General features: G+C 42.6%; 1 protein-coding gene across 1 annotated transcript; it reads left to right on the forward strand.

Moving 5' to 3' along the window:
• The first annotated feature begins 943 nt into the window (after positions 1-943).
• LOC147972197 (uncharacterized) lies at positions 944-2,890 on the forward strand. The gene is made up of 3 exons (XM_087522983.1): positions 944-1,086; positions 1,215-1,281; positions 1,354-2,890. The coding sequence occupies exon 3, from the start codon at positions 1,373-1,375 to the stop codon at positions 2,615-2,617; it is 1,245 nt and encodes a 414-aa protein (XP_087379109.1). The 5' UTR covers positions 944-1,086; positions 1,215-1,281; positions 1,354-1,372; the 3' UTR covers positions 2,618-2,890.
• The last annotated feature ends 18,552 nt before the right edge of the window (positions 2,891-21,442 follow it).

The following is a 21,442-nucleotide window of genomic DNA, read 5'->3' on the forward strand; positions in this document are numbered from 1 at the left end:
ACCACCGGCAGTCATTTCTGCTACAACCACCAGCGGTCGTCGCCGGCCACACTTTCGTCGTCTTCCTGGTTGTAGCAAAAATGGCCATTGGTTTGTAGCATTTTCCTTGTGCCGTTTGCAGAAAAACCGTGTATAAAAACTTCAACCGCGAAAAAATATCTTCGAGCGGCGCGGAAAAAGCTTCAAGCGGTGTGTGAAAATGCTTCAACCGGTTTGTGAAAAGCTTCAACCTTGGAAAAAGCTTCAACGGTCATGGAAAAAAAAGCTTCAACCTGGCATGGCAGTCGACGGCACGGGCGGTGTTGCATCGCCACCGAGCTACAGCCATCGCCACGCGGAGCTGCAACTAGAGAGTGCAGTTGTTGCATGGGTGGAGCTGGGGGACGAGGGCGGCGACCGGTGACAAGGACGGCCGGCGAGGGCGGCGACCAGCGACGAGGGTGCCGCGGTGGTGCTTCAAGCTCGGTCGTTTCTCTCGCGGGGGTGTGGCGGGGCGTCGAGGGCGCTCGAGGGCATTCCAAATTTCATCGCGAGGGTGGGGGAGGGGGGCGACTGCGAGGAGGACGAAGTGGGGAACAGATCTGACGGTGTTTACCGCTGGATCGGGCGGCCCGGGCTCGACCGGCCCAACCGTTCGGCCGGTGCGCCGGCGCCTAGCGTCGCCCTTTTTTGTTTGTTTGTCACATAACGTTGTACATACATATGTGAGAATCTAGCAGCATGTGAATGATGGATATTTGACCGGTACCTACCCGACGCCGCTAGAAAAGACTTTGGATCGATGCAGCCGCGCGATATATGTTGATTGTTCCGTAATTGTGCGGGAGATCGTAATGGTCAAAGTATCCATCCGAGCAAATCTTTAGCCAGCTCGTGTATTAAATATCATTAATATCATTATTAATGATAATAAATGTCAACTTGATACCACACCCGTAGATAAACCACACCAGCGACGGCGAGATCCCAAACCCATACGCCTCGCCGCCCCATTTCCCATCCTCATCCTTGCAGGAACAAATCACCGGAGTGCGTCTTCCCAGACGCCGGTAGCCAACTGATTCGTCGCCAAAATCGTCTGTTGAGGTGAGTCTCTCTCGGAGCACGCTGCCCACCGCTTTATGATGATTTTGTTTCTCCATCTATCGTGTGCCCTCGGATCTTTCATGTCCTCCCCCTTTCTTGAAAATAATCTTTCATGTCTTCGTGTGCAGAGACGTGGTACAGCCGCCGCGTAGCTCACCATCAAGGCATCGACTGTGACTTGCCTGTCCGCCCAAGGTATAAATCCTCTCGCCCCTGCTAGCCCCACAAATCCGTCGATTGTGCACCATCCTTACTCTTCGTTTCTAGTTGTTCGGTACCGGATCTGATGGAGCACCCGCAGCCAGTCACCATGCCCGGCCATGGAGTCGAGACCGTCCTCGACTACCTTCCCGAGTCGATCGTCGTCGACGAGATCCTTGTCCGTTTGCCGGCCAGGGACATCATGCGCTGCCGCTGCGTCCGTAAGGGATGGCGCAGTGCCACCTCCGCCGACAAGTTCATGCTGGACCACCGCCGCCGCCAGCCCTTTCTCCCGGTGCTCGGTCACGCCGTGGAGCCGCAGACGGCGTCCCGCCTCTTGCTTTCCATTGACGCCGGTGCAGGCCAGCAACAGCTCTGCCCCGTGGTCCGGACATACAGCGGTAGACTCCTGGCTGCCCTTGATGAGCTCATCATCGTCTCCCATGGATCCATGAGTGTGCGAACTCCTTCGTCTCCTCCGGTAAAATTCTTCATCTGCAACCCGGTCACCCGTGAGTGTGCTCCCCTAGGGACGCCTCCAAGCCAGCATGGATTTATGCACCACATCGCAGGCTTGTATCGGCACCAACCATCCGGGGAATACCGGGTGCTTTGGGTCTCTACTCCGAGGTACTTTGACAGAGCAGACACAGCATACACCACATTTTACTACGTCGTAGCAGTGGGATCCAGTGACATAAGATGCATCGCAGAAGGTAGCATCGCACAGACAACACCCTTGGAAACGGCGTTGTGTAATGGCCTGCCGGATTCGTCGGGTTGTCCACCAGTCCACCACCGTGGTAGCCTGCACTGGGGACTTCCCGGCCGCTCAATAGTGGTGTTCAACACAGCAGCCGAAACATTCTGGTTGATGGGTCGTCTATTCCAGCTGTACTTCCACCAGTTGTTGGAGATGGATGGCACTCTTGCTTTGTGCAGCGTCAGTCCTGAACAAATGACCGTAGATGTTTGGGTGGTACAAGACTATGGCGCCGAAACAACGGAGACCTGGTCTTTCAAGCATCAGATTAATTTGTCGGGTGTTGACGATCCAATACCACGTTCATGGGTGATGAGGTTCCCCAGGATGGTTGTGCTCAATAACGGTGAGCTGCTAATCCAATTCATTCGTGGTTGTGGGCCTGTGTTGCATTGTGGCATCGATGGCAAGTTCTTAGGATATGTGAAAAGCAAGGATGGCCAAGTAATCGGCTTGTGGATTACCAAGCATTACCTCCAGGAGAGCCTTATTCCCCTTCCACTATCCCGTGAGATGAGAGAAGAAGATAGTGCAACTCAAGGGCCTCCATTTTTTGTAGGGCTCTAAGATGCAGGTGCTTGATCTGGATTTCTGCACTACCATTGGAGCATGTATATTATGTATGAGTCATGTCTTTTATTCTTCTTAGGGCTGCTAGTAGAATTGAACATTCTGGATGGTAGAAGAGCACCACTGCTATCATCATTTGTTCTCTATTATTTTTCCTACAGCACCAAGTTCCGAACTATGAAGAATCTTTGCTATAGAACTACTCTATTTCGCTCTCTCATTTACTTTCAATTTGTATTTTTAAGAGCCATGAAAGTTCATGGTTGCAAATTAGAAACTGGTCATTATTATCTATCTTGATTCTTGAATGACTTTATGCTGCTCCAGAATCAGTACATCAATGACTTTCTTCGATAAAGTACATTTCATTGAATTGATATATCGAGGTGATACAATCGCATCTAAAGAATGCCCGGTCTCTGCATAACTCGATGCACACAGCCAAAAAGTCCAACCGACCCAAAAAATAAAATTGTTTTACAACTTAAAAAAGATAAATTAGTCCAAGCCTATGACGTGGCAGCTCCTATCCAAAGATCACACCGCCATCCATGGGGGAGAAAACCTCCCTGGCCGAACGCTCCAGCCACGTAGACGCCATCATAAAAAGGTCCCTGTCCTTCGGCCTCTGCAGGATAGACCAAGTACGGAGTCATCGCGTACATACATGAATAACCTGCATAGAAGATGAAACATATTTTTTTTATTAAAAACCACATCATTCCTGATAAGCCACAATGCCCAGCATAAGGCAGCCGCCCCCACAAGAATATGTGCAGAAAATTGTTTATCAATACCCCTCAACCAGTTGCCGAACATGTTACGAGCACTACGTGGTGGGTATAAATTTGAAGCTACTTGAACTCTGGCCCAAACCGCCCGAGCGAACTTACACTCAAAAAATAAGTGCTTAATAGACTCGTCATGTTGGCAAAAGACACACACCTTCACTAGTAGAAAAGGGGGCTTTGGTCCAGGCCGGGTAAGCCCATTAGTCCCGGTTCAGTCCAGAACCGGGACCAATGGGTGCATTTATCCCGGTTCGTGCGGCTAAAGCATTAGTCCCGGTTCACCTGGGCCCTTTAACCCCGGTTCGTGCCACGAACCAGGACTAAAGGGTGCGATGCCCATTGGTCCCGGTTGGTGGCACCAACCGGTACTAAAGGTTAGACCTTTAGTCCCGGTTGGTGCCACCAACCGGGACTAGTGGGCTTTGAGGCATTATTACCGGTTCATGGCACGAACCGGTACTAAAGGTCCCATTTTCAAACTCCCCCCCCCCCCCCCCCCCCCCGTGGACCGCCTTTTCAGTTTTAGAAAAAACAAAAGAAAATGATGGAAATGTCAATAAAAATAAAATAAAATAAGTTTCCCATGTGATATGTGGTCTAGCTGTTGGGAAAATTTACAAATATGAATTTCGACTTTATTTACAAAATCTCTCTGGAATTTGTAAAATGGGCATAACTTTTGCATCCGAACTCGGATTAAAAAGTTTTTTATATGAAAAATCATCTACTCGAAAAGTTACATCCAATGGAGACGGCCTACGGCCTGTTTGCAAATTTGTAGAATCCTCAAATTCCAAAAGGAAAAAAAGTAATGCTCAAATTTCAGTTTTTTTAAATTTTCAGTAAATCTGGTCAAACTACTTATTCAAGAAGTATTAGTGTTACTAAATAATTATTCAAGAATATTAGTGTTATTAAATAATTATTTCACCTTTTTTGAATTTTGGTCAAATCTGGTCAAACTATGGTCAAATTGTGGTCAAACAATGGTCAAACTACTTATTCAAGAAATATTAGTGTTACTAAAAAATTATTGTTTTTTAGAACAATAGTTTCAAACTCAAACAGTGAAATATGTGACTTCATGCTCAAGCTAAATTCCTGAGGGTTAATAGGATTGACATCTTACTATTGTCAGGAAAACAACAAGTGCAGACTTGGAAACGAGGGAGAATAGAACCCGGAAATTAAGCGTGCTCAGGCTGGAGTAGTGAGAGGATGGGTGACCGTTCGGGAAGTTAGATGATTTGGAATGATGAGGGGTGATTAGAGATTAAATTGAGCAGTGATGAGGGGTGATTAGAGATTAGAGGTTAAAATAATTCAGAAATTTGAAAATAAAAAAAATTCAAAAAAATTTTAAAAAAAATTATCAAAAAAAATCAGAAAATTTCCTTTAGTACCGGTTGGTGTTACCAACCGGGACTAAAGGTGGACCGGCCACGTGGAGGGCCTTTAGTCCCGGTTCTGGATTGAACCGGGACTAAAGGGTCAGGGCATTAGTACCGACCCTTTAGTCCCGGTTCCAGAACCGGGACTAAAGGCCCTTACGAACCGGGACTAAAGGCCCTTTTTCTACCAGTACTTGGTGCCTTGCCACTTGCGTCGTGCCAGATTATCTCTAGTTAAGATGACCCCTCTGTTTAGGAACAGAGGAATATATTCACTCTTAGAGGGATTTAAAGCTTCCACAATTTCCAGTTATCAACCGGAACATCACAATGAACCATTGCATCATACATGGATTTGATTGTAAACTTGCCATTCGGATGCAAATTCCATTGAAAGATGTCCGGTTCATCTGACAGCTGAATAGCCTCTAGACGTATGAGTAGCTCATTCCAAGCTGCAAGGCGAGGTCCTAAAAGGTCCCTACAGAAAGAAATATCAGGGTTTTCTTGTCACAAAATTTGTTTGATGGTGACAAATTTATGTCTAACAATCCTATACAAACTCGGGTATTGCACCATGAGTGGTGTAGTCCCTAGCCAGGTGTCTTTCTAGAATCGAACCTGGGAACCGTCCCTAACCGAAGAAGTCTCAAATTGGAAAAAGAATTCCTTGGCCTTCATGACTCCAGACCAAAAATGTGAGTCACCAGGTTTCCAATGTACTTGAGAAATGGCTTTGGATTCCACGTACTTGTTACGAATGATTTCCTGTCATACTTCATTCTCAGTGAGTAGTTTATAAACCCATTTGCTGAGAAGAGCAATATTTTTAATCTCAAGGTCCCGAATTCCAAGCCCCCGTTGACTTTTAGGTCGACATAATACCGTCCACCTAGCCAATCGATATTTCTTTGATTCATTATCACACTGCCAAAAAAACTTGGATCTAAAGTAATCGAGACGCTGAAGAACCCCTTTCGGTAGATGGAAGAATGACAACATATATAAAACCATGTTGCTTAGGACGGAATTGATCAAGATCAATCGCCCCCCATATGACAAGAGTGGCTTTCCAACTGGCTAGCCGTTTCTCAAGTCTCTCTTCCACATGCTTCCACCCAGTGATAGTTAAACGCCGATAGTGTATGGTAATACCCAGATACCGAATCGGGAACTGCCCGAGCTGGCATCCAAAAATGTTAGCATACTCAGGTGCATATTCTGCAGCATCCCCGAAGCAAAAAAGTTCGCTCTTATGAAAATTAATTTTGAGGCCAGAAAGTTCCTCAAATGCACATAAAAGCAGCTTGAGATTTCTTGCTTTATCTAGATCATGATCCAAGAAAAGTATCGTATCATCCGCATATTGTAGGATAGATAAACCCTCTTCTACCAAATGAGGAGTAACGCCGCTAACCTGACCGGCCACCTTAGCCCACTCAACATGGGTAGCTAACATGTTAGCCACAATGTTAAACAAAATGGGTGATGCGGGGTCCCCTTGGCGAAGCCCCTTCCTTGTCTGAAAGTATTTGCCAACCTCATCTTTAACTTTGATGACCACACTACCTCCAGAAACAAAACTCTCAACCCATCGTCACCATTTTGGTGAAAACCCCTTCATGCGTAAAGTTTTCAACAGAAATGGCCATTTAACTTTATCATAGGCTTTTTCGAAATCTATTTTAAAGATCACTCCATTCAACTTTTTGCGGTGAAGCTCATGTACCATTTCATGCAGCACAACCACACCATCTAGTATGTTGTGTCCTTGCATGAATGCAGTTTGAGTGGGTTTGACGACATGGTCAGCCACCCCGTTCAACCGGTTAGTTGTGACCTTCGTAAAGATTTTGAAGCTTACATTGAGAAGGCAAATTGGTCTACATTGTTGAATACGACTGGCCTCCTTAATCTTAGGCAGTAGGATAATCTCCCCAAAGTTTAAGCGGGAAATATCAAGGTGTTCGGTATGCAGTTGGTTAAACAACTGAACCAAGTCCGCCTTGATTACGTCCCAAAAGTATTGATAAAACTCTGCCGGAAAACCATCCGGTCCCGGAGCCTTGTTGTGTTCCATTTGAAACACCCCAGTTCGAATTTCCTCTTTAGAAAACGGAGAGGCTAAGAATTCATTTTCCGCTTCCGAAACTTGAGGGATGTCATGAGTGATAGACTCGTCCAGCTCAAAAAGTGTTTCAGTGGAAGGGCCAAAAAGCTCTTTGTAGTATTTAGTAATAAAGTCCCTGAGCGGTGCTTCCCCCTCAATACAGCCTTCCTCCTGGTCAAGAGCAAAGATACGTTTCTTTCTATGTCTGCCATTGGCCAGCATTTGAAAGTATTTTGTATTATCATCACCTTAAACGAGCGAATCGGCCTTGCAACGTTGGTACCATTTAATCTCTTCCTCATGAAGCAGGCTTGCAATCTTCTCATTAAGATGGCTTTTTTGCTCAATCTCAATAGCAGAAAGAGGCCTCACCTCTGCAGTTTTATCGAGGGTATCGATTAAAGTAGATAGCCGCAATTTTTCTTTTTTGTAAATGCCAGCAGTGTGTTTAGCCCATGCACGAAGAAATCGGCGCAAGGCACGAATTCAATTGTTCCATCGTTGAATGGGCGTGTTGCGGCGAGGTTGACACGCCCACACTTTCTTGACCATGTCGAGGAATCCCTCTCTAGTGAGCCATCCCAATTCAAATTTAAACTGATGACGGTTAGAACTTGGGGTTGTTTGTCCAAAATCGGTTAGCAATGGAGTGTGATCCGATAAGGCCTCAATCCTTTCTAGTGCCCGTACCGAGGCTAGGGAATATTTATATTCCCAGTCGGTGGTAACCAGCACCCAGTCAAGTTTTCCGAAAGTTGGAACTGATCGGTTATTGGCCCAGGTATACTGACAACCAGACATAGTGAGCTCCCGCAGATCTAGGCTGTCAATAACAGCATTGAATAGGAAAGGCCACCTAGTATCAAACCGGTCATTGTTTTTTTTTTCTGCTGATATCGAAGGATATTGAAATCCCCCCGTTAACATGGGATGGGAATTATCTCGGCAGGTATTAACAAGTTCCTTTAGAAAAGCAGACTTAAACTCTTCCTTAGCGGCGCCATATACAGCCACCAGGCTCCAAAGGAAGTTGTCGGACTTGTTTCGAAGGTGAAATTTAATATGATATTTCCCCTTTGACATGGACAAAAGTTCTAAGTACGTGGAATGGATGCCTAGCAAGATTCCACCGGACCTCCCAGACGGGGGTAAGACGTGCCATTCATAATCATAACCACATGAAAAATGGTCAAGATCACGTGTTGGGAAGTCTAGTTTGCCCGACGCAGTAATAGCCACAAAGTGGCCCGAAGTGCTGGAGTAGACGGGCGCGGCGACGACGAAGAAGACCGTGAGGGTTGCATGTCATCCTCCGGCTCCGCAAGTGCCCTGGATGCAGACACCCCTCCCGGCGTCGAAGGCGTAGAGGACAAAGCTCGCAGCTCCGCCATCGCCGACTCATGGTCAGCCCTAACGGACGGGGAGAAGATCACTCCCCGCCGGGTAGGTGAAGCAGGTGCCGGCGATGGTGGCGCCGAAGCCGCGCGCATAGGAACCTCCGCGTATGGTAACTCCTCAAGCTGAGTCCGCTCTTGGGCCCCCTCTTCGAGGTGAGGCGGTGCCGCCAGCTGCGTCTGAGTCGGCAGCGTCGAAGTCTGTGGCGCCGACGTCGTTAGAAGAGACGGCGCATTGATCACCGGGGCCGCCATAGACGAAAGTGCCGAAGGTGTCATGGCCGACGGTGGAGATCCCTGTAGTGATGCAGGAGCTACCTTGGAATGCATACGTCCATTAGGGTTAGGTGGTTGCCATCCGGCTTTCTTTTTGAGAAAACAATGTTGGTACACATGCCATCAAGAAAAGATATCCAACCTTAGTCATGTTCTTCGAGTGAATACTACTGTTTGAGGGATCCATTGTAGAAATTAAGTACTTGTGGCATTTTTTGGCGCTGAGATTGTTAGTCTGGATCCTTCATTTCAAGTTTAATATTTTGATCATCAGCTGACATGGTTGCTCCTGCTCTTTGTGTGGTGATGTTTTCTCAGGCGCAGGCATAACTTTGTTCAGTTTGGTACTCGGAAATTCTGTGTGCATTTTATTTTATTATGGCTTTGTTGAAAATCTTACCAAGTAAAGGTCCTGGTTCCTCTTTGCCTGGATAAAGATTTTATGTTTACATGGTGAAAATTATACTAGTCAATGTTTTTTTCTTATGCAAACTCTTAGATCACATGGAAAGTCCAGCGATTTCAATGTTGTTTGTGTGGTTAGAAATGTAGAATTCTGCCTACTCCTATTCACGTGGATTAATTAACTCTTAATATGTTAAATCCAGCAATTCAGTGATGCTTCTTTGGGTGTTCAGTCCAACACCATTTATATCTCACTGCATAACTAATCAATGATCTAAACTGTGATGTCATAATTTTATGGATGCTCCAACTCGAAAAATACTTATACGAGGCTCTTAGTTTTTCTAAGGCCTTCTTTGGTATTCTTCTTAGTTTTTCTATAGCCAAATACTTAGTTTTACGGCTTTGTTGAAATCCTTGATTCTATTTGCCATAAAAACGGATACCTAAGAAGGCGTTAGATTGTTTCAAGGGTTAATTTCTTTTCCTTTAGTTATCTGAGAAAATACCTGCCTATGTTACTTGTGAAAAACAATCCAAATTTTTTTCCACTTTCTTTTTAGCGCAAAAGGAACTTCTAGTTTTAGGCTGTTGGAACAGTGATGTGATCACATTTTCCTAGTCATCATTGATGTGAAATATTTCTAGATATCTGTATTCTCAAATTGCTTATGACCACATGATTTGCCACAACACATTTTTCTCTAAGATTACACTGGCAGCTTGAACAACCACCGTGAAAATATGCAAAAGGCGTAGCGCAAGTGGGAATACATATATACATGTAGATTGTGCCATTTCCCAGTTTTTTCTCATTTCCAAAAGAACTGGACAATATATAGGAGTTATGCTCATGGCAAATAAAACCAAGGAATGATTCTTAGACTTTGTTTCGCGTCTTTGGATCAAAATGTGACCGTTAGGTTCCCATAATAGGAGGCCTTTGGTGAGAAGCAGATGTTCCATGGGACAACTTTGAACATGTCTTAATAGAAGGCAAAGACACAACGCTAAATCCTTTTTGCGAAGCTATGAAAAACTTCCTCTTTGGATCATGTTTCCTTCCTTCCAAGTTTAAAAGTTTGATCAGCAGTTGACATGATTGCTCCTGCTCTTTCTGTGGTGATGTTTTTGTCAGGCGCAGTTCCTTGAGTACCCAATACACTTGACTTATGCCGATTTGAGCTCGGTTTATATATAAGCCGAGTAGAAGTCCCAGCTTACACTACACAGCTTAGTAAGGACCAGCTTATCAGGTATAAGGCAAGAGCCATGGAGAAAAATCTTATTTTTTCTATAGCCAAGTACTTATACGAGGCTCTTGGTTCGATAAAGCAACATGACGGCAGCAGGGTGTTAACGGTATGGCCATGTGTCCCATGTATGTAAGCCGAGAGCCGAGGCCAGCAACACGGTTTATATATAAACCGAGAGCCATCGAGAGCCACACAGTTTTCTTGCCATGCATTGTTATTTTATTTCAGCTATTGTTACAAATCTTAGCACGTAATTTAGTTCCTTGAGTTTGACATGTTTTCAGAAAGAATTCAGTACTTTGGTTGTATGTGGGTAGACAGCTCCTATCGCCATTGGAGTAGTATCTGTTATGTATGAGTTTTGTCTTTTATTTTTACTTGTTCTTCTTACGGCTGCCAGTAAAACTGAACATTCTGGATGGTAGAAGAGTACCTCTGCTACCATCAATTATCTATTATTTTGCCTTCAGCATCATGTTATAGTTCTGAACTATGAAGAATCTTTGCTATAGAACTTGACGGTTGGTTGCTCCTGCATGCATTCTCTTTATGTGCTGATGTTTTTGTCAGGCACATATACTCACATAACTTTGTTTAGTTTGGTACTCACCATGTGTCCATTGCTATTTTATTACAATTTTATTAAAAATCTTAGAAATTAAGTATCATGGTCTTATTTCGTGCCTTTTTTTATTTCTAGGATTTTGTGTTTTTTGGGGGGTGGGGGGTAGAACTGAGTTGGAGATGCGCTCATTTTGAGACAGGTAAACTGCTGGTTCCTCTTTGCCTTGATAAAGGTTTTTAGTTTACATGATGACAATTAGCTAGACTAGTCAATGTTTTTTCTTATGCAAACTCTTAGATCACATGGAGACTCCAGCAATTTCAATGTTGTTTGTGTAGGTAGCAAATTGTAGAATTCTGCCTACTAATGTGGATTGATTAACTATTAATATGTTAAATCCAACAATTTAGTTATGCGTCTTTGGATCTATAATCCAGATCCATGTATATCACACTGCGTAATGCATTAATCAATGATCTAAACTGTGATATCATAATTCTATGGATGCCTAGTAAGGCATTATAGATTATTTCAATAGTTTACTTCTTTGCCTTTAATCATCTGAGAAAAGACCTACCTATGTTTACTTGTGAAAAACAATGCAAACGGAAAAAAATCACTTTCTTTTTTTGCGCAAAAAGAACTTAGTTTTAGGCTTTTGGAACAGTGATGTGATCAAATTCTCCTACTGAACATTGATGTGAACTTTTGGATAAATATATATTCTCAAATTACTTATGTCCACATGACTTGCCACATTACATTTTTCCCCGAGATTATATTGGCAGCTTGAGTAAGCACCGTGAAAATATGCAAGCCAGCGCAAGTGGGAATACATTCATGTAGATTTTGCCATTCCCAGTTGTTTTTTCCGTGTTTCCAAGAGAACTGAACAACATATGGGGGTTATGCTTATAGAAAATAAAACCAAGGAATGATTCCAAGACTTTGTTTCACGCCTTTGGATCAAAACGTGACCTTTACGTTCCCATAATAGGTTTTAGTATTAGATTATCTGAGATTTGGGAGGCCTTTAGGTGAGAAACGGGTTCCATGGGACAACTCTGGACATGTCTCAATAGAAGATAAAGACATCATTAAATCCATTTTACGAAGCTATGAAAAACCCCTCTTCAGATCATGGTTTTTCCTTACAAATAGAATGCCGAATTTCCTCTTTAGATGATGGTTTTCCTTTGGTTGGTGCTGAAAGATAGCATGATAACTCACTACCTAGTTCCCGCCAAAAAAAACTTACTATACCTAGTCGGAAGAATGCTTGTTTTGCTGAGCTAATAAATCAACAGAGCATCACTTTTTCCCACCTATGACCGACTACCAATTTGTCAATTTTGAATAGTTAACTGTACATTTTGAGATGTATTATGGCATGAGAGGTGCAGGGCACTCATTCAAAGTGTTGTGTGAAACAAAAAATGATGGTGGTGACTTGCTTGCTTCCAGCAGAAGTGGACCCATTCCAGTGAAATCTTGGGCTCTGTGTAACGTGTACAGGAATAGGATGGAGTTCACGAAGAGTTAAGTGGAATCTGTCATAATGAACTTCATTTCGCTCGTGTGCCGAACCTCTAAAGAGTTCACGTAGCTAGCTAGTCGTTGTGTGTAGTGTGTCGTGATCTGATATGGTTAGGCTCTGCTCTTATTCGTCTGGCATGTTAATTGTACTACATTTACAACCTTGTACTTGCTAACATGTGCCACGGAGGCAGCCATACTGTTAGTGTGAACTGAGAAGACTGGGATGCTTTATATATAAACAATATGGTAATCTCGATTCTGCATTCCATTTGCTGTTAAGAAACAGTTTAATTCATGGAAATAAACCTCTTTATGCATAGGTTTTTTCTCTCTTTGTTCTGCAAGTTTTGTGTGCTGTCTATTATACAGAACGGAGAACATATCGGGTGAACCCAGCACCAACATTGAAAACACATGCTATGGGTTCTTGAAAATTCTGAAAATAATTAACTACATAGGCATAGCACGTTCACATAATTTCAGTTACAAATTCAACACACATCTTAAGAAACAAAGATAACAAATTCAACAATTGTAGTGTTAGCTGGCCCAATTCATAGCCAAATATGAATTAGCTACTATTCATAACATGATCTTTCATTTTTATTTCTTAACCCGTGACTTCGTATTGTAAAACTAGAATTTTTGTGACGTGACAGATGTTTATTTTTCCAATCTTCTCATTTCAGTTTTTTCTTAAAAATTATCATATTTTTTTATTACAGGGTGCACCGGTTACACAGGAATTTTGGCTGCAAAGGATACACCTTCTAGTTCAGAATGTATATTAGAAGCTGGCCTTTTTCTTACTGAGGAACCAATTCATTGTGTTGTAGTACGAAAAAAAAACATATGTATGCCCAATTAGCAATATGCAAGTCCCCTCAAAATTGATTGTGGGTCAGTCAATTTTTTGGCTGTTGATTTCTGCTTTGAGATTCAAGCTCCTTTTTTCCTGGTTTGTTATATGAGTTGTTTTAGACTGCCCTTTTAGTGACCATAGATTTGGGTAAGTCAAATCTTAACTGGAAGAAGCCCATTACCCATGTGACCCAACCCTCTCCCTTTGTTCTTTTCTGTTTTAATTTTTTGTTTTTGCTTTTTTCATCATTCGTCGGTTTTTCTTCTTCTTTTGGTGGTGTTTTGGCTGTTGGGTGAGTGTAAATGTATACACATACTATAAATATATGCTAAAATTTCACTATTATACGATTACTCCCCTTATATGATTACTCTTTGCATACTACAAAAGGTGCAATTTTAGTGCAAAGTTGTGTGCAAGTTTTTGTTTTTATTTATTTTTCATTCTATTTCTTCTTAAAAGGTAATAGCAGTGCCGCTTTCATTGTTCCTTATAAAATAACATTATTTGATTTGGTTTTAATTGTTATTTTTTATTTAAGGGTAACATCAATACACTAATTGATTCCTTCTTAGGAAACTTTTTCTTGTGAAAATTTCACTATTATATGCTTATTCTTGCACTTTAAAAATGCATAAACTTTTTATATAGTGTGTGCAAATTTATTTATTTTGACTATTTACTGTGGAGCAAAAGCCCCACGGTCATTTATTCCAAACTCAAACAAACCAGGGTACAAAAAGTTACAAAAGGAACTATGTACAAGCTTACCTACACTAACTATACATGGCTAAGGAAGGCTATCAATCCAAGCTAATAATTTTGGCCTGATACAATCCTTAAATCTATGAGCAAGAAGAGAGATGTCATGAATAAACATACATCTTCAGGAACTAAAAGAAGGCCTAGTCAGCCGAAAGTCTTTCCATTTCTGACTAACCAAATACACCATCCGCAATGAACAAGACCTCAAAGAATGTGTGCAAATGTTGACATTATTTGTTTTATGTTTTATCTTTTCTTCTTAAAGGGTAATACCAATATGTCAGGAATTCATTCTTCCTTGGAAAACCTCATTATTTTTATTTTATTTTTTCTTAAAGGGTAATACTAATGCCACAAATTCATTTTTTTTCTTATAAAACTTCATCATTTTCATTTTGTTTTAGTTTTTATTTATATATATATATATATATATTTTAATGGTAATACCAATGCCATGAATTCATTTCTTTGAGGAAACATTTTTTTGCAAAAAAATCACTACTATATGCTTATTCTTGCATATATTACAAAAAAGGTGCAATGCATGTGTGAATTGTGTGTACTTTTTGACATTATTTTGTTTTAATATCTCCCAATTTATTTCTTCTTATAAGGTAATATCAATGCCACTAATCCATTCATTCTTAGAAAACTTCGTTAATTTGTAGGCATATAGTTTTCAAACGGAAGGAACACAACTAAATTACAACGCCACCTAAACCCGACGTATGAGATATGTTAAGTAGTAGTTTTCTAAAGGGGAACACACGAACAATTGTTCTCAGGGTTAGATGTTCTCACAAAAACAAAGATGTTCCTGCATGGGTCCTAAGAATAATTTCATCGATGTTCTTTCATGTAACGGAGAAACTGTTGCGTTTTATTCCAGCAATATTTTCCCACATCCAAGCGATCTTACAGGTAGACAGTACCGATCCTACCATCCTGCTCTGTGTTGTGCAGGTCAGGTGTACAAGAATGCATGCCCTTCATCCACTATGAATCTATCGACGGTGAGAACAGCCAGGCCACCGACGCAGGCGATCTTATTTGGTATGGTTGTCGCCGGTAGAGGCCAACGGTCAGCAGGGCCATGCAATAAGGAGCGGGCGACATCGACCCGACACGTACGCATGTGTGCTCATTGTACAGTTCAAGTGCATGCATGCAAGGTTGGCGCTGGTCCAGGCCAACCGACGAGGTGAGTCACTAGAAGGAACACAACTAAATTCACTACCACTCAAATTAGCTGGTTCTTAGAAGGAAAAAAGTGACTTATCCAAATTCTAAATTCGGTCACCTTACCCCTAGTCAAAGGTCGAGTGGATACTATATGAAAAAATGATTTGCCGAAAAAGTGGATTCCAAATCTCCATTGAAGTAGGACTTGACTAAGATTGAAGTCGGACTTGACTAAGATTGAAGTCGTACTTGACTAAGATAGTACATTTTGTTGGCGCCGTCTCTCTTCACAGCGCCCCTTCTTCTTCTCCCTCTCGGTTGCCTCTCACGACACACACACACATGACAATGGCGACACAAGATATTTGGTGGCAGGCTGCCTCGCACAGCCCGACCACTTCTTCTCTACTTTTATTTCTCTTGGCTCAAAGAAACAGCACGGTTTACATCTCTTATATAGGGTCACAGACGCACGCATCCTGCAGCCAAACTTCTCCACTAACAGCATGACCTTCATGCACTAACGCACTACCTACATGCATGCCCATGCCCAGCTCGTGCGTAGCATTCTCTCAACGGCCACACACGACCTGACCAGTGGCCAGCACGCCCACACAACTACTAGTTACATGCAGCTAACAAACTAATCAAATCACTTGGCTCTAATTAAGTGCTTAACCGGTCAGGCTTCAACTCTTACGCGCTTGCCGTATCACACGGTCGTGCTGCCTGTCGGCGCCAACGGCATCTCGCCGTGCTCGCCTTCTCGTACGGTGGCTTGACATCCAGCCTTCTTCGCACGCCTCCGCTGAAAGTTCGCCGGCCTCGCTAATTTCTAGACTAAACTACATGCAAAACTCAAACATGCAAATACATGGAATCAAGACTAAACATAACATTGTCGCCCCTAATTTTGATTCTCCAATCGTCATGCGCCTTCACCTTGCCGCTGTCATCACAACACCAATCATCATGCACCATCTTGTCGTGGTCGAAGCCTTCATGACATCAAGCACTAAGTCATCAACATCTTGCGAAATCGCACCGCAACATTTGTTGGCTTCACACCAACTCTCCACGATGACGATGGCATCGCACCATCCCCATCGGCATCGCACCGAACCGAGTGACGGCATCTCGCCGCCATACATCTTCTTAGCGGCATCGCACCGCGTCTCCTTGTGACGGCATCGCACCGCCGTCTCCTCCTAGCGGCATCGCACCACCGTCTCCTCCTAACGGCATCGCACTGCAACCAACCACCAGCGGCATCTTTCCGCCGGCGGCCTCCACCTCGCGCCGTCGCTCCCTACCTCACATGGAGTCTGTCGTGTCGCCATCACCGTCGCTCCTGTGGATCGACAAGGCTCTAATACCAATTGTTGGCGCCGCCTCTCCTCGCAGCGCCCCTTCTTATTCTCCCTCTCGGTTGCCTCTCACAACACACACACATGACAATGGAGACACAAGATATTTGGTGGCCGGCTGCCTCACACAGCCCGACCACTTCTTCTCTACTTTTATTTTTCTTGGCTCAAAGAAACAACACGGTTTACATCTCTTATATAGGGTCACAGACGCACGCATCCTGTGGCCACACTTCTCCACTAACAGCATGACCTCCATACACTAACGCACTACCTACATTCATGCCCATGCCCAGCTCATGCGTAGCATTCTCTCAACGGCCACACACGACCTGACCAGTGGCCAGCACGCCCACACAACTAACTAGTTACATGCAGCTAACAAACTAACCAAATCATTTGGCTCTAACTAAGTGCTTAACCGGTCAGGCTTCAACTCTTACGCGCTTGCCGTATCACACGGCCGTGCTGCCTCTCGCGGCTTTGCAGCCTCTCGCCGCCAACGGCATCTCGCCATGCTCGCCGTCTCGTACGGAGGCTTGGCATCTCGCCTTCTTCGCACGCCTCCACTGAAAGTTCGCCGGCCTTGCTAATCCCTAGACTAAACTACATGCAAAACTCAAACATGCAAATACATGGAATCAAGACTAAACCTAACACATTTTGGGCGATGATTTGTAGCTCTAAGGTGCTCCACCCATCAAAATCCTAGTAGGAAGCTATTATGCCCATGTCAGCGCATTTGTTTTGACCAACTTATTAAACCAGAGAAGATACATTGGCAATACTATTGTCGAATACAAACTCATGAGGTCTAGTTCTAACTAATATATGGACTCTCCGCGAGGTGTAATTAAGTGTGCTGGTGTGAGTACTGGAAGAAAGCAGAAGTTGATGTGAGTATTGGAAGGCTTGTATAAGTACATGGTTTGAATCAGTTAATTTCATGTCATTGAGTAAAGCAAGAGGCTCCATTTGATATGCATTAAAACAGGAGAACATTGAAGCCGCGTGTGACGGGCCATAAAACTATAGAACTTAGTTAATTGCATACACAATAGAGTAGTAACCGTAACATGTGCATTGATTACATTGCCCTCTCCCTAACGCTGACTGTACATTGCGTCTGCCACACAGTGCATATTCTTGGCTACAAACTTAATTAATTACATAAAGATATATCACAGGAACCTCTGGCTAATAGAGAAACTACATCTATGCTTGCTTGATCGATAGTTAGGTAATAATTAACCGCAACAGTGCAAAGAAGAGAAACACTAGAGCAACCGGAAAATATCTAATGCATTTAGGCCATTGTATGATTACATATGGTGGCAGGGGTCGAATAGCTTCTCTCCTGTACGTGTGCCCTATGTGTGCAAGAAAGTACAACACTATATGGGTCATGTGTTAAATGGAAATAACTGATACATCTATTATACACAAAGCATATACAACATACGTTTGGAATCTCAAGAAAGATGCATGGTTAAGATGTGGGTGGGTGGAGCACCTAGGAGCTCCTATGCAAGCAACTTGGGAAAGGAAAGTATAGTACTATTTGATCTTTGGAGGACTTGTAACAATATCTAAAAAGTGTACTCCTCCTTCTCCTTTATGTAAGGTATATTAGTTTTTCAATAAAACTCCATGATGTGGTGTATTTCTTCTTCTCACTCCGATTTCCGTTTATTCCCCTCCACCATTCCATACTAGCCTATCACCCGCAAAAAATAAGGGCTGGATCACCTGATCGGTGGTTATGAGAAAGAACCATGCCAACACATGTACTTGTCTCCATGTCATGTTCCATGTGCATGGGTCATGCAAGTGAGCGGGAGATCACCAAGCATGCTCAAATTGCTGGTTGCGGCCCACCTAACTGATTTTATCCAGGTGCTAACCATCGAATTAGTGAAGGGTAATTTTATCCCAAATTCTCCTTAATTATTTGTGGTGGTCACTTAAAATTAAACATTACATAAAGGAGTAGAGGGAGTATTTCCTATTATCAATGGTAAAACAAATTATATCATACAATAGATCTTAAGATGGAGCTCAAGATTCGAAAGAAGATTGTCAAGCCCAAACTGGAACTTAAGCTTCAAGTGAAGAACCTCAAACCCCATGTCAACCCTGGGTCCGAAGTGTCAACATTCACATCTTAGTTGATAACTGTTGGAAATATGACCTAAAGGCAATAATAAAATATTATTACGTTATTCCATGTTTATAATTAAGTTTATATTTACACAATGTAATTCCAAAAGTCCTTGAATGAGAGATTCAGAGTTAAACTCAGTTGCAAGTGTGGAAACATAAACACCATATAGATCCCTAGCCTCTCCTCTAAAACTAGCTCATGTATTCCAAATTATATTGTTCTCTTGAACATGGGCATTGTTAAAGTGACAAGGATGACAAAAATAATGAGAAAACATTGTTGGTAGAACAATGGTGTTTGATAGACCCAATACTTATGATACACTGCGAGATCACTTTGTCATTTCATTTTCGTTATTATAGATAAAGTGTTAATGCTACTTACATCCTTAGACAGTGAGAATACCGTAGAACCTTCATACCAGATAGTTATTGTAGGGATGTGAAACATTTCCCATAATAGGGAGATCATAAAAGGTATCTTACGAGTACACTGGAAAGTATGTCAAAGTTCTCTATGATCCAATACTGAGATTTGCTCCTCCAATGATTGAGAGACACTCTCCAGGAGCACTCGGTATTATGGTATCCATTATCGTCTAGCTAGGCACATTGATAGTGATCACAGGAATACTGGAATACGGAAAAAGAAAAGGGAACAAAACCGATAACTAGGATAACAAGTATAGTGGTCAAAGTTTGATCATGGAAATACTGTCTCGCCTCTGGTTTTGTAAAAATGTCATGAAACAAAGGGAAGTTGATATGTCTCCAACGTATCTATAATTTTTTATTGTTCCATGCTATTATATTATCTGTTTTGGATGTTTATGGGCTTTATTATACACTTTTATATTATTTTTGGGACTAACCTATTGACCTAGAGCCTAGTGCCAGTTTCTGTTTTTTCCTTGTTTTAGAGTATCGCAGAAAAGGAAAATCAAACGGAGTCCAATTGACCTGAAACTTCACAGAACTTATTTTTGGAACGGAAGCAATCCAGGAGACTTGGAGTAGACGTCGGGGAAGCTTCGAGGTGTCCACGAGGCAGGGAGGCACGCCTGCCCGCCCCCCACCCTCATGGGCCCCTCGTGGCTCCCCTGACGACTTCTTTCTCCTATATATATATATCCATATACCCTAGAAATATCGGAGAAGAGAATAGATCGAGAGTTCCGCCGCCAGAAGCCTTCGTAGCCACGGAAAACCAATCTAGACCCGTTCTGGCACCCTGCCGGAGGGGGGAATCCCTCTTCGGTGTCCCTCTTCATCATCTCGGTGCTCTCCATGACGAGGAGGGAGTAGTTCTTCCTCGGGGCTGAGGGTATGTACCAGTAGCTATGTGTTTGATCTCTCTCTTTCGTGTTCTTGAGGTGGTACGATCTTGATGTATCGCGAGCTTTTCTATTATAGTTGGATCTTATGATGTTTCTCCCCCTCTACTCTCTTGTAATGGATTGAGTTTTCCCTTTGAAGTTATCTTATCAGATTGAGTCTTTAAGGATTTGAGAACACTTGATGTATGTCTTGCACGTGCTTATCTGTGGTGACAATGGGATATCATGTGATCCACTTGATGTATGTTTTAGTGATCAACTTGCGAGTTCCGTGACCTCGTGAACTTATGCATAGGGGTTGGCACACGTTTTCGTCTTGACTCTCCGGTAGAAACTTTGGGGCACTCTTTGAAGTTCTTTGTGTTGGTTGAATAGATGAATCTGAGATTGTGTGATGCATATCGTATAATCATACCCACAGATACTTGAGGTGACATTGGATTATCTAGGTGACATTAGGGTTTTGGTTGATTTGTGTCTTAAGGTATTATTCTAGTGCGAACTCTAGGATAGATTGAACGGAAAGAATAGCTTCATGTTATTTCACTACGGACACTTGAATAGATCGGTCAGAAAGAATAACTTTGAGGTGGTTTCGTACCCTACCATAATCTCTTCGTTTGTTCTCCGCTATTAGTGACTTTGGAGTGACTCTTTGTTGCATTTTGAGGGATAGTTATATGATCCAATTATGTTATTATTGTTGAGAGAACTTGCACTAGTGAAAGTATGAACCCTAGGCCTTGTTTCAACGCATTGCAATACCGTTTGTGCTCAATTTTATCATTAGTTACCTTGCTGTTTTTATATTTTCAGATTACAAATACTCATATCTATCATCCATATTGCACTTGTATCACCATCTCTTCGCCAAACTAGTGCACCTATATAATTTACCATTGTATTAGGTGTGTTGGGGACACAAGAGACTCTTTGTTATTTGGTTGCAGGGTTGCTTGAGAGAGACCATCTTCATCCTACGCCTCCCACGGATTGATAAACCTTAGGTCATCCACTTGAGGGAAATTTGCTACTGTCCTACAAACCTCTGCACTTGGAGGCCCAACAACGTCTACAAGAAGAAGGTTGTGTAGTAGACATCAAGCTCTTTTTTGGCGCCGTTGCCGGGGAGGTGAGTGCTTGAAGGTATATCTTTAGATCTTGCGATCAAATCTTTTTGTTTCTTGTCTTATCACTAGTTTAGTTTATAAAAGAAAAGTACAAAAAATGGAATTGAGTTTGCCTCATACGCTTGATCTTTTTAATATCTTTCGTGAGGACGATGGAAAGGAAAATTATGCTCAAGTGCTAGAAGAAGAAGTCTATAAAATGTTTGGCACTAAATCTTTGAATGATGAGCATGATTGCAATGTTATTAGTATGAACTCTTTGAATATCCATAGTACTAACGATGATTGC

The sequence above is a fragment of the Triticum urartu genome, chromosome 5A (assembly GCF_056163025.1).
Source record: "Triticum urartu cultivar PI428250 chromosome 5A, HENAU_Tu73, whole genome shotgun sequence".
Classification (NCBI taxonomy): Eukaryota; Viridiplantae; Streptophyta; class Magnoliopsida; order Poales; family Poaceae; genus Triticum; species Triticum urartu.